Source organism: Macrobrachium nipponense, chromosome 30 (genome assembly GCF_015104395.2).
Source record: "Macrobrachium nipponense isolate FS-2020 chromosome 30, ASM1510439v2, whole genome shotgun sequence".
In the NCBI taxonomy this organism is placed as follows: Eukaryota; Metazoa; Arthropoda; class Malacostraca; order Decapoda; family Palaemonidae; genus Macrobrachium; species Macrobrachium nipponense.
This window is the reverse complement of record NC_087218.1, coordinates 73306237-73320450: the sequence shown is the minus strand read 5'-3', so window position 1 is coordinate 73320450 and position 14214 is coordinate 73306237. Positions and strand designations below refer to the sequence as shown.

Below are 14214 nucleotides of genomic sequence, written 5' to 3'. Positions count from 1 at the left end.
AAAGCTAGCTGAATATGAACTCAACACAAAAACTAAGTAAAAAAATCATTCAAGCTTGGAATGAAAGAACTGTGTTCAGGCAAAAGTAAACGAGAAAGTGAAGGTATATTGGATTATCTAACAAATCTTTGAAAACTGCTTTTGAAAACAGCTGTGTCAAGTTCAATCCGGAGAAGTATGTATAACGGTTTCTGACGAGAAGAATGCTTGTAATGGCCATGAGGAGATAAAAAAAAAAGTTAATATTTATTCTCATCATGGAAGAATAAACTGATTTTGTCGTAATGACTAGCCCTAGTAGAGGATAAAAGCAAACAGAACACTTCCACCGTATATAATTGTTAATGACAATGATGATAAAACAGGAAAATGCGTTGCGCCTTTATTGTCAATACCTATCAGAGCCGCTTCCGATCCCGACCTGAAGCTCGAAGAACAAATTGTGGAACACCAGGCAATCCATTCAGATAACTGCTAAAAATAAGTTTTTCCCCAAAAAGCATCTTCAGAAATATACATAGTGAGGCGATATGAGATTCTCAACTTTTCCGTTGACCATCAGCTTCATTGATGAAATATTTTGTAGGAATTAATGATTAGTTACGAGAATATGATCTATTCTCAAACCGAAATTTATTATCATCAATAGTTTCAAGATGTTGCAAAGTTCGGTGGTCAATTGCTTGCGACATTTTCGCTTGCAGTTAGAAGAGTTGACACATGGCACTCCACGTCTCTCGTCACCATAGCAACACAGATATTCAAGACTACAATCGTCTTATATTGGAGAGACTAAATTAAACACGAACGTTCTAGAATCAGATTAATTATAAGAGAAATATAGATGGATTTACTTTAGCTAAGGAAACCTTGTTAGAAAAATTAAATGAGACTACCGCGTGAGCAAACTTTTCGCTAGCACAGAGAAACTTGTGATAGTCAGTATGACAAATTTTCAAGAATTTCTAAATCTTTAGAAAATAAGAAAATAAAACTATTATTTGTATTTTATTTATATAACATTATAGGTTGTGCTTACACGCACGAACCTGTATATTCAATGAGCAGGCTATGAACCTTTGAATCCCCCAAATTTGTTATAAGTAACAGTCCCAAATTGCTACTGATACTCCGACGTAACGTAGTGTATGTTGTCAATCGTTGGTTGGTTGTCGGCCGGCGACCCGACTTCACGAGTTGGAGTACCAAAAACAAACTGGTGTCCGTCTACCAATTTGTAATTTTTTCATAATGAAGTCGCTAAGTTATCTCTTTCTCCTTGCCTTTGTGGTTATAAGTGTGTCGGGTACTTTTGATAGCATAAATAAGGACATTGTCAACAAGAAGATAGACAGGAAAGTTGACATATCGACGCAAAGTCGTGAAGATAAGTAACAAGATTACCTTAGAATGAAGGCTCAGGAGCTGTCAAGTCTTTCCTTTTGTCACTTACGAGGGAGGAGAAAGACACTTTGGCTTACATCAACGTAGTGGTAAGTACTTGGCTATTCCATAAATTTAATTTGCGTATTCTACACGGAAGTTCCTGTGCGATAGAATCCCTAGCTATATAGAACTTGCCGGTAGAAAAATGCAGTTCTAGGTTGCCCATACATGATCATCTTTATAGGGGTTGCAGTTCTGGTAATGCACCTCACGAGGTGCACTGTAGGCATATCTTAAGATACCTTCCTTGCCGACCCCAATCATTCTCCAGTTGCAACTCCGGTATTTCTACAGAAGCAGTCCGCACGGACTGCAAGGAACGTAACCGCGGATACGACATCCACTAGGGATTGGGGCGTCCAATGTGTTTCGGCGTGTTTAGTACTGGCCCCCCGGGGGGTTAATTACAGTCGTCCGAATAAATATTACTTAAAATTCTTGTTCAGTAGGTAAAACTGCATAGAAAAACAGCAACTGTCGTAGTCTAGGCCGCTGCGGATAAGTACCCTAGATCTACCGCAACTCCTTCATTAGTAAGCAAAGTCAGCTGCGAGGTCTTCCTCCTTTTGACAGTTCCTCACTCGACGAGGTGGGTTCTGTATTTAGGTGCTAGCTAACTAGTAACTATGGATAAACAACCGAACAGTGACATAGTGGGGCACCTACCTATCCCGGAAAGCGGCCACAATTTCCGAAAAAAGTACTCTAACCCTGGGTCAGTGACCTGGGATGAACATCAGTCCAAGAGCTAGCATCCGTCGAAACAACACCTCGAGACTAACTTGACCAACCTAGCCCAGTAGAATGTGTTACCTGGCTCCCTTTAAAGGAAACAATACAAGGTTACCATACTCAACCGCCTAATTCAGGGGGCTTTTTTTTACCTGGCATTCCCCTGGACCCCCACTTAAAGGAAAACTTAAAATAAAGGTTATTATACCTACTAGGTATTAGGGTAAAATATCACAGCAGGCCACCTACAATCAACGCTAGCCACCCTCCGAAAAAGTACATTATAACGCGTCCTGACACCGGAGATGGGCATCAGTCGCGACTTCTTGTTGGTGAAAAACGGAGCTAAAGACCTCTACTCTCCTTTCAAAGTAAGTATTTTCTCAAAGTTAGAAATTAAGGCCAAATTTTAAGATTTAAACAGAGGGTACTGAAAAGGGTGGCTACGGCAGTGGAAATCTCGCCAAAACGCTTTAGAAATTTTTACTTACAACTAAAAATGTTTCGAAGATTGACGCTATCTTGATGTTTACGGAGTTGCTTGTGTCAACAAACTTCCCATTTCATGTGCTTAATCTGCACACCTCTTGTACCCATAGACGCTGGGGCACTTTCATCACAACAATCGTAAACCAACCTCTTACCAGCACTTATTCAAGGGGACTACAGCATTCTTTGCGGCGTTTTGCGCTCTTCAATTGTTTATCAGTGTTGTCAATTGGTATGTGTTTACCCTCCAAACTAGGTATAAGACTTACACAAAACCGGGGAAATAAGTGAAATTAGCGTATCTATTTGTAATATACTATATACATATTAGAGCAATTTTGTCTATTCATTGCTGCATTACTATGACAACTAGAATTCATCGAAAACAGTTTGTAAATGCATCGGCGTATGTGTGACGCTCACTAGATTGGCAACGATGAGCCATTTTTCCTCACGTCGTCTGCTCGTAAGTATACATCCGAAACATTTGTAATTTTTTGGGGTTAATTTGGTGCAAAAAAGGGATAATGGACATGAATTAAATAAACATTTTGAAGTAGAGTCAAACTAAATATTGAGTAAAGTAAACATTAAGGGAATAAAGCTTTGCGTCTCATAATCATGTTGTCGTCTGCTGCTCGAAACTTTGTTTACGGAGTGAGTGCTTAGGAAAAACACGAACAGCAATGTGGTTCGAGTGCACTGTGGAGTGAATTAAGACCAAAATGTGTATAATTACAATCAAATAAGCACTGTGGAGTTTCAGTTGTGATGGCGAGTAAGGATAAAACCACTGATTACAAGGTAAGAATGAATTCAGTTCCAACCATAACCCCGGGAATAACAAGTTTCATACTTTCACTAATATAGGCAAACAAAATGTTGTTTATTGTGCTGATTACAACTGCAATCTTGAGTAAGATCAATAAACGTTACATACATACGCTAACATTGTTCAAATGAGTGCTGGGAAGGCTGGGGAAAGATGGTGGCCGTCACTGATGAGAACCGTCCATGCAAAACGTAGCCGCCATATTGGATTTCAAAACTGCCTTGAAAACATATTTTACGAAGAGCTGACATGCTTATTTTAGTTCGTATGGGGCTTTCATATATCACAATATGTTGACGAAACTTCAGTCTTTTAAATGGTATGCTTAGAGTTGCAATTGTATTCATGTTTCACCAATTAAATATCGAGTGAATAAGACCCGTCCACCGTGATGAGGGTTGGCCTGTCGTGATATTCTACCCTAATCATAACCCACCTAACATCGGACGAAATGTTACCTAACCAGAAACCCCTTCAAAGGAAAGTTAATATAAAGTTTACCATAAGAAAAGTAATTAAAGACCATGAGGAAATACAGATGGTAATTTACCAAAACTAAAATGTTTGTAAGTGCATAAGATGAAATATAATATGAATGTAAATATTCTATGAAAATAATAATAAGGTAAAATTTAACAAATTGTTATGGGTGAGCAATGCGTTACAAAATGATGCAATGGAAAATCGAAAATAAGATGTGAATAATGGAAAGAGAAGAGAGTGACTTATGTACAAATCATGTATGAAATACTCCAAAAAACCTCCAATTTGACGTCACTGACAGAAAGATGTCGAAACATCCTAAAACTGTCTTCTAGTCCCACACCTTAGGGTAAACAACCGCAGACGATCCATCGTCATCACACTGGCCAGGCCTTATTCACTCTATATTTAATTGGTGAAACAAGAATACAATTACAACTTTAAGCATACTATTCAAAAGATTGAAGATTCATCAACATAATGTGATATATGAAAGCCCCATACAAACTAAAATAAGCATGTGAGCTTTTCGTAAAATATGTTTCATGACAGTTTTGAAATCCAATATGGCAGCAATCGTGTGGCTGGCCACTCTAACCATGGACAATCCACCATCTTTCCCAGCCTTCCCAGCACTCATTTGAACAATGTTAGCATATATATGTAACGTTTATTGATCTTGCTCAAGATTGCAGTTGTAATCAGCACAATAAAACATTTTGTTACCTATATTAGTGAAAGTATGAAACTTTTTATTCCCGGGGTCATAGTTTGAACTGAATTCATTTTTACCTTGTAATCAGTGGTTTTATCCTTACTGCCATCACGACTGAAACTCCACAGTGCTTTTTTGATTGTAATTATACACATTTTGGTCTTAATTCACTCCACATTGCACTTGAACTATGTTGCTGTTCCTGGTTCCTAAGTACTCACTCTGCAAACACAGTTACGAGCAGCAGACGACAACTGATATGAGGTGCAAAGCTTTATTCCCTTAATTGTTTACTTTACTCATTATTTAGTTTAACTTTACTTCAAAATGTTTATTTAATTCATGTCTATTATCCCTTTTTTGCAACCAAATTAACCCCGAAAAATTACAAATATTTCAGATGTATACTTACGAGCAGACAACGCGAGGAAAAATGACTCGTCGTTGCCAAGATGTAGTGGAGCGTCACACATACGCCGATGCATTTACAAACTGTGTTAAGAATTCTAGTTGTCAAAGTGATGCAGTAATGATAAAAAATTGCTGTAATATGTATATAGCCTATACTACAAATAGATACGCTAATTTCACTTATTTCCCCGGTTTTGTGTAAGTCTTATACCCAGTTTGGAGGGTAAACACATACCAATTGACAACACTGATAAACAATTGAAGAGCGCAAAACACCGCAAAGAATGCCGTAGTCCCCTTGAATAAGTACGAATAAGTGCTGGTTAGAGGTCGGGGTTTCTATTGTTGTGATGAAAGTGCCCCAGCGTCTATGGGTACAAGTGGTGTGCTGATTTAGCACAGGAAATGGATGGATTTGTTGACACAAGTGACCCTGCAAACATGGAGATGGCGGCAGTCTTCGAATATTTGGAGTTGTAAGTAAAAATTTAGAAAGCGTTTTTGGGGTTGTGGGCACTGTGTTGGCCACCCTTTTCATTACCCTCTGTTTAAATCTTAAAAATTTGGCTTTAATTTCTAACTTTGGAGAAAAATACTTACTTCGAAAGGAGAGTAGAGGCCTTGAGTTTCCTGTTATCACCACCAACTACTCATGACTGATGACCATCTCTGGGTGTCAGGATGTGTTAAAAGTACTTTTTCGGTGGGTGGGGCCGAGCCGCGGTAAGTCTGTGAGTTAGCCAGTCCACTCGGTTGTTTACCCTAGGCATTTTTCTTTCAGGGGCCTGCCTCAACTGTAAGGTAAAATTGCAAAGTATAGGTATTGCATAAAATTATGAAGTGAGAAGACGTCATGCGCATATTAAGCAAATACTAAGAGATATGGGAAAGAAATAAAAGACTGAAAAACATATAAACAATTATAAAACAAATGAGGAAAAGGAATATACTATCTAACTTAGTGTATGAATCCCCCAAATTCTTCACTCGGTCTATCGCAATGTAGGGTTAATATTGCAACATGATTGGCTAAATACATTTCCCTCCCAAAACCCCCCCTCCCCCCACCATTTCCCTCAATTAGAGTCAATGTGTAAACCAAAAGCTCCCCTATAACACGCCATAATTTCTGATTAAAACGGGTTAATGAAAGTCTAGCCATGGCACTCAAAATTTTTACTTAAAATACCTTACATGTAAAAGATTTGACGCCATCTTGATATGTTTGCAGTCACTTGTGTAAAACTTCCCATTTCCTGTGCTAAATCCGCAAAACATTTATACCCATAGATGCTGGTACACTTTCTTTACAATTATGGTAAACGATGGTGCAGTTTGAACTGTCGCCAAGGAAATCTAGCAAATGTTCAGGGAAGAAGAAGTGTGTGCTAGATACTATTTAAATAATTAGTTAAACACCAGAATAAGTTTATGAATTGCATTAATTTTATTATGTATTCATGTTAATTCATTTGAAAATATTCATTGTTGATAAAGTAACCAGATTCCTGAGACAAATCTCGAATGCTTTTGCTGTGATCATTAGCTAGTTTTGTTTTTATTATTAATATAGGTATATTACATATAGTGTAATATATATTACATACATAATGTAAGTTTTGTATAATATAACGGTGTTTTAAGTATACAATAGTTTTATAATTAGGACTTTTATTTCAGTCCTGTAATATGGCGTCATGACAGCTTGACTGTCGTACCAATTCTAAATGAATTGTCATACTCAACTTTCTTGCAGAAAGTGGTGACTTAAATATGTACACAATACATAGCTGAGAAGTTTACCAGTTATTCATGTAGATTGTTATCAGCTATTCATGTAATTGTTATAATCATAATGCTCACATATCTTTTTTACAGTTTGGATATGTAAAGGCAAGCAAACAAATTGTGTTAGTTTATCCTAACATGATGTATATGTGTCCTCTACACATGCATAAATACCAAAAATGTGTAACACTACATTATTGTACATAACTATAGTAAAGTACTGTATTTCTTTAATGAATGTAAAAAAAAGAACATTAAAAGAGAGAGAGAGAGAGAGAGAGAGAGAGAGAGAGAGAGAGAGAGAGAGTGAGAGAGAGAGAGAGAGAGGGGGGGGGGGGGGGGGGGCAAGTAGGTTATCCTATAGGTGTACTTGTACTCTGTTCACACACATGCATACAGAAAATTGTGTAATGCTATGTTTTATTGTACATTTTTATTAAGTATATTCCAAAGCACTGTATTGCATTTAAGTAATGTCTATAAAAATAACAGAGAGAGAGAGAGAGAGAGAGAGAGAACTCACAAGGTTAGCTATGAAAGCATCTGTCAGCTTGAGTGCATTCAGGCAGAACACTATCGTACTTAACCAGATTTCTCCAGTTAGCACAAAAAACTTTTATTTTATCAGAGTTTGCGTGAATCAGCTAAGTGACGGAAAATGCTAAGTTGAGGTGCCTTTTTATTACAATAAGTTGGGTTTGGTTGTTATATTTCTAGATAGTACTGAATGTATATTTGTTTTTATCTTTTCCAGACTGGAGGCTCCAGCCTCAAACTTGCAGAAACCAAAGTCCAGGAATTCCCAGATATATTTTTCTACAAGGTTGAATTGAAAGATGCACTTCAGCCAGGCAGGACAGTCAATGTATGTTTCTTCTTTTCAGTTTTCAGTGCATAATATGCAGTTTTTATGTTTTCATGAACAATGGAGTTAATATATATTGCAATAGGTTTTGTAGCCAAAAATTTTTAAAATTATACTCTTTCTGTTATGTACTAAGCTTTTATGACTACTAAGTTCTGTATGTTATATGTAACTTTGTATTGATAGTGTTATGCTACAAGGAGTTAAATTTTCAAGATTGATTTAAGTTATATTTTGTTGTTGCTCCTTTCATGTCTTTATACATTTCAGGTTGAGGTAGAAATGCTTTTAACCCATCTAATGGAAGCTTACCCAGCTTTGATACAACAAGGAGAAAAGCAGTTAGTGAGATACAAAGGCAATCACTATGTTCTCACACCATATGCCACCACTTACCCAAACAAACCACTGTTACTCTCTCGTCACCAAACATTGAAAATTACTCGCGTCTTAAGCCAACTTCCCATACAGATACATCCATCACATATGGTCCTTATGAAGGAGTCGCTGCTTTTGCAATGGTAAGTATTTTTTTTTTTTAATGTTTGCAGATTAAAGCAAAAACTTATTCAAGTCTTTTATGATTTCAGTGATCACTAGTTTATTTTCCTGTTGATTTCAGGATCCAATGAGTATTCACTATGAAAACAATTCGCCATTCCTTACTGTGACGAGACTTGAACGTGTCATAGAGGTTTCACACTGGGGTAACATAGCAGTTGAAGAGACCATTGATGTTCTTCATACTGGTGCCAAACTCAAAGGGTCCTTTTCAAGATATGATTTCCAGCGAGAACATAACAGTTATTCCAGTGTCAAGTAAGTTGCATTTACAAGGGTAATTATCAGTGAGTGGAGTTAATGCATTACAGTAAAACATTTTCAGTTCCTTTCCTTCCTTGAAATTTGAGTTCTTTGTATAGATTGCTTGCACTTAGAAGTCATTTTTTTAGTATAGTGCTTTCTGACTACTGTTTTGGTGTGAGCAAAATCAGAATATGTTTGTTGCAGGTGTATATAATATTTTCAAGTTCTAACATTAGTATTACGAATAGTTTCCTGTGTTTTTAAAGATTTACGTGCAGTGTCTGTCATTTGCTGACTAGATTGGTACTACTAGTTCTCTACCTCTTAAATGACTATCCTATTATGTTTCAGATCTTTTAAAACCGTATTGCCTGCATCAGCCAAGGACTTGTATTACCGTGATGAGATTGGCAATATCTCAACTTCCCACATGCGTGTCCTTGAAGATGCTGTGGAGTTGGACTTGAGGCCAAGATTCCCTTTGTTTGGTGGATGGAAAACTCATTACAAGATTGGATACAATGTTCCGTCTTATGAGTATTTGTACAGCTCAGGTTAGTTTGTTATCATGTAAATATATGTACTATTATGATTTCACTGAGCCTCTTGATCAGGTCTTTGTACAGTCTTAACAGTTTTTGATGGGATTGTTATTGACTATTGTGAAATGATTATTACTGCCAAGATATTATCAAGTGCCCATGGGCTCTACCCATCCTTTTCTTTACAGCCTAATGACAGTAGTAGTCATTACTTGGGTTTTAGGTCATTTATTAGTTCTTTCATTCTTGCCTGTATATATTAATGAAATTTTAGAATTTTACTCTTTTACTTATTTTTTATCATATGCCTTTATTTTCTTTTATCCTGTAGTTTTTCTAAACAAAAAGTTCAAGAGATATAGTTGTTACTTGTGACAAGAACAGGATTCAAATAGTGATCGAGGGATTTAATTAAAATTTTTGTTTTAGATGCTTGTTGTTAGAAAGGTGGGGAATATAGTACAGTATTATCATATTATTTGTTTACATTTTACTGAGTATTTGTTCCTACAGAGATACAAACCATGGCCTGTGTATGGAAGTATTATTCAGTGCAAGCTGTAGCAGTTATTAAACTCTAACAAAGTGGTTGACTGATGGTCATGGGGGATGAGTGGAAATACTTCTCACATATCTTGGGTCACCATACATTTTTTCTTCAGCCACTGAGAAGAGTGTACTGCCTTGCTTCTTTTTCTGATAACTTTTTACGTGCACCTGGGTGAAAATATATTTTTTCATGCCTTGCTTCTCTCTCTCTCTCTCTCTCTCTCTCTCTCTCTCTCTCTCTCTCTCTCTCTCTCTCTCTCTCTCTCTCTCTCTCTCCTCTCTCTCTCTCTTTTTTACATGATGGTGAAAAAATAATGACCAAAACCCTTGCAAAGGATATGGGTGTTTGATGTCTCCTTTAATGTTAGACCCCACAGGAACTGTTTCTTTGGTAGGGGGAAAGCACATATAGTAATCTTGTTTCCTCCTGCAAGGTGTGTTGTGGCTGGTCTTCGCTTTGGTGAGATTAGATTGGTAAGAGGAAGAGGGATGAGGAACATTCACCAAATTTTTTTTTTTTAGGGGGGCCCCCCACCTTCTTGGCTGCAGGCCGAGTGGTACTCTGATCTGTTATCCTTTTAGGTGGAGACTGCACTCTCAAAGACATTCTCTTACTATTGGCCTTTGCGAAATGGTGGGCAAGTTACATAGACTGTCTTATATCATTCAGAATTTAGAGGGTTTGGAATTTCATTCATTTTCTTTTGTGTCTGAGTTCATGGCAAAAAGCTCAGAACCTATCGGATCCAGACAAGAGACTGCCTGGGGGATGTCATCCACAAGTCCTTTGATGCCTTTTTGGGACTTGCAGTAACTACTCAACAGGCTGTGTAGGCACCAAACCCTGTTGGACAGAAAAGTATCTTGCCCAAGCACTTTAGCATAGCGTAAGTCTTGAATTATGAGTAGAGTGATTGGACTCCTCCTTTCCTTCCTCTTATTGAGAGCAGTGTCTAGGCTAAAGTACCAGGTGGAGTCGAAAACAGTGTAGCTAATGACACTTCAAGCATCCACTTTAGATTAACTTCTAAGATGCATCTCAACCCATTGACCAGACCTGATAGGTTGTAAGAGTCATGACATTCCATTTACATATATATACAACTGAGATCATGATGTTTCCAGGTGGATTGAACCTCAGTCAGTTGCTGAGTTGACCTCCTATATTAAAGGAGATTGTTTGTATTGCTGTAGGAATTGATTTTTTTTTTATACTGCTTTGCTTTGCCCCTATGGCCAAAGGAAATATTCAGAGATGACATAAGGCAGGTCAGGGTTATGCCTCCCATAAACTCCCATGACCACCAGTTAATTGCGTACCTTGTTGCCAAGTTCATTGGGTGCTGCAGCTCATGCTAAAGGATATTCTATATAAAAGGCTTTGTATTTTGTGAGTGGTGGACAGATTACTTCCTGGTAAGTATCAATATTATGTGCCACCTATTTGGAGAAATCGGGTGGGAAAGAGGTTCTATTACTTTAATAGCCCATAAATTTACTAATGGCAACTTTTAGACTGGCTCAGCTCTCCGAATCTAGGCATCTCATGAATCAGTTTATACTTGACTTCAAGGGAACATGTAGTTTCTCTCTCTCTCTCTCTCTCTCTCTCTCTCTCTCTCTCTCTCTCTCTCTCTCTCTCTCTCTCTCTCTCTCTCTCTAAAATTGTAATTTTGCATAGAAAATTAGCATGTCAGTTACAATTGTAATTTTGCGAAGGAAAGTGCAAAGAAATATTAGAAAAAACATGTACTTATAAGCCAAAAAGGTTACTGCATCTTCGATCTCTAGATTTACATAAATATTTTACATCATATATACTCAAAATTTGTTAGTGAGTTTAGTTCTCATCTATTATGATATTGTGTAAAGTGTAAATATAATTTTACAAAAAAAAATAAAATTGATTATTAAAAAAAAACACGTATAACTTGGTAAGATTTATGATTGTCTAGTAAAAGAGGCCCCACCAGGGGTTATTGAAGATATGGAGAATTTTTTAGAATTTTTTGCATGTCTTCCTCTTTTCAGTAATGTGTTTTTTCTTAAACTGGCCGAACTCAAAGTTTGCCCAGTCTGTGGAGCTGCATTTTTTTTTTTACCTGGCTCTTTAAGGGTAAAAAACTGATATTTATACATAGATTTTCAATACAGGTAAGTCTCCACTAATTGGCGACATAGGTTAACAGTTTTTTGGTTTTATGATGCTTGGCCAATGACGTCGTTACCCAGATTTTTGGTGCTGGTCAGTGATTTTCAGCGCCAGGAAGTGGTTTATTGCCATCAGTAGGCAGTTTGTTGGTGCCAGTTTTCCAGTTATCGGAACTCGGCCAGGAACAGAACCCTGTCATTAACCAGAGACTGCCTGTATAATTACATTCACTAACTGATAAGTTCTATATTGATTTTTTAAAATAATTGACAAATATGTTTTTCACAAAGTGGTTGTTCTGGTGTTGTAGTTTAGTATGTGTTCATTATTAAAAATTAAACCACTTAATTTTTGTCTTTCCAGGTGATGACTACATTTTGAAAATGAGGATTCTTGATCATGTTTTTGATGATGTCATTGTTGATGAGCTGGCATTGAAGGTCATTTTACCAGAAGGTGTTAGAAACATTGTAATTGAGTGAGTATTTGACTAATTTTATGTTCAGTTTATTATCTTAGTTTTATATTCCCAAAGCATTTTACAGAGCTTCTGTTGTCATTCTATTTGAAATGATTGTCATCTAGTGAAGGTCATATGCCTTATTTGATATCATTTATTGTAGTGATTTGTTACTTTTTCAATATTTTCACAATATTTATGCTTGCTTTAGGTTTGTTCTGTTTGTTGGGGTACAGTTTCATGTGCTGTTGTTTTAGCCCAAGTTTTGTTCCTTTGACAGCCGTTCGTAGCCTTACTTTTTGTTTTATAGTTTTGTATTGTACACCTATGTACATGCTTTCAATTAAGTTCTGTATGATTAGGGTCAATGTGGTTTTTCTTTTTGTATGTCCATTTTTTTTCTTTTATCCTTTTTTATCTTAGAGTTCAAGTATGTAAGGTCTAAACACTTGTTTTGTTCATACATTTTTATTTTTAATGGCAAGTTTTATTCATTAAACTTCAGTTTCATTACCTTTAGGTATGTAACCTAATGGGTTTTTTTTAGCTGTGAGTTTGTATATTTCCACTTCTTGTATGTTCTCATATCTATGTAGGGAATAGAGTGCTGTATTTTGCTTGATGGATTCATCCTTACCTTTACATTTCGATAAAGCTAAAATTTACTGTACCTTTTATGATATTCACTGTCATGTTTTCTAACTATTTACGTTAATTTTCATTACAATGAAATTCTCTTGACTTGAAGTTAGAAAACTTTCTGCCAGGTTTCATATTCTTATGATTGTCTGAGTGAAATTTCTTTTAAGTATTAGTGGTATATTTCACTATTGAAAAGTTCTCATTTAAGTCTGAGATTTTTAAACGTTTTTAGCCTCAACCCTAATAGCAAAAGGTTCATGAGATGAAATTCTGACCTTCAATCCAAAGTATAGGGAGCATAATTAAATCTTGATGAGGATTAAATTTTTTAATGTTTATCCTGTCTGCATCTAAAACTCTTCTGTTTTTAAAATTTGTACAAAGTTCTTCAGTAAATATCCACTTATTGCTTTTCAAAGTATTCGCCGAGTTTCAATTCAGTTATATATTCTACTCAACTCAGAACAAAATTGGAGCCAGATATAGACTTAGACAATGAGAATGAAGATTCATTTACATTTACTTTTAGTTACTTTGCTGGAGTGAGGGTGATCGTTTATATTATATATACATATATATAAAATGTCTTTTGGCTGTAATACAGCAGTATAATGTGAAGATAAAAGGCCCATAAAACACTATTTTAATGTTGCAACAATATATTTGAGCATTTCCTTCTGTGCTCTTGATCACTGGTAAAATATGGAACATAGGATGTCTTCCAAGAGTATACGTATATGCAAAAACATATGTATGTGTGGCAGTAAGTTTCTGTTGGTGACTCAGGATGGGTGGAATTAAACTATTCCCTGGTGATTTCTGGCCTTATTAACTCCTGTCTGGTGACTTGTCCGGTGGTCGGATGTTCTTGGACACCTGCTTGAGGAGCGGCCTAAGGATTAGTTCGTCGATGTCGTCAGATTTCCAATGTCTTCCTGACAGGTTCATATTGTTGGTTTGATTGATGATAGCAGATTCCAGCATTCTCCTTTTGTACGGACAGCTAATTTTGAAAATCAGCTCCACTCCACTCCAGTTAATAGTATGGCCTTTGTCCCTGATATATAGGAAAATCCCTAAGTTCTCTGATGCATATTGTACTGATCTTTTGTGTTCTGCTAATCTTTGCAAGATGGATCCACCAGTCTCCCCAACATAAATCTCATCACAATTGCTTCACGGTATCTTGTAAGCTGGAGTTTACAAGATACCGTGTAGCAATTGTGATGAGATTTACATTGGGGAGACCGGTAGATCCATCTCGCCAAGATTAGCAGAACACAAAAGATAAGTGTGATATA

General features: G+C 36.6%; 1 protein-coding gene across 1 annotated transcript in view; it reads left to right on the top strand.

The window, feature by feature from the left end:
- The first annotated feature begins 1152 nt into the window (after positions 1 to 1152).
- Positions 1153 to 14214, top strand: part of LOC135202604 (dolichyl-diphosphooligosaccharide--protein glycosyltransferase subunit 1-like) — a 35217-nt gene continuing 22155 nt past the window's right edge. The window contains 9 exon segments of the mRNA XM_064232115.1: positions 1153 to 1377; positions 1379 to 1407; positions 1409 to 1493; positions 7651 to 7761; positions 8032 to 8154; positions 8157 to 8282; positions 8384 to 8580; positions 8920 to 9122; positions 12175 to 12289. Of these exon segments, the coding sequence (XP_064088185.1) occupies positions 1252 to 1377; positions 1379 to 1407; positions 1409 to 1493; positions 7651 to 7761; positions 8032 to 8154; positions 8157 to 8282; positions 8384 to 8580; positions 8920 to 9122; positions 12175 to 12289 (1115 nt within the window). The 5' untranslated portion in view covers positions 1153 to 1251.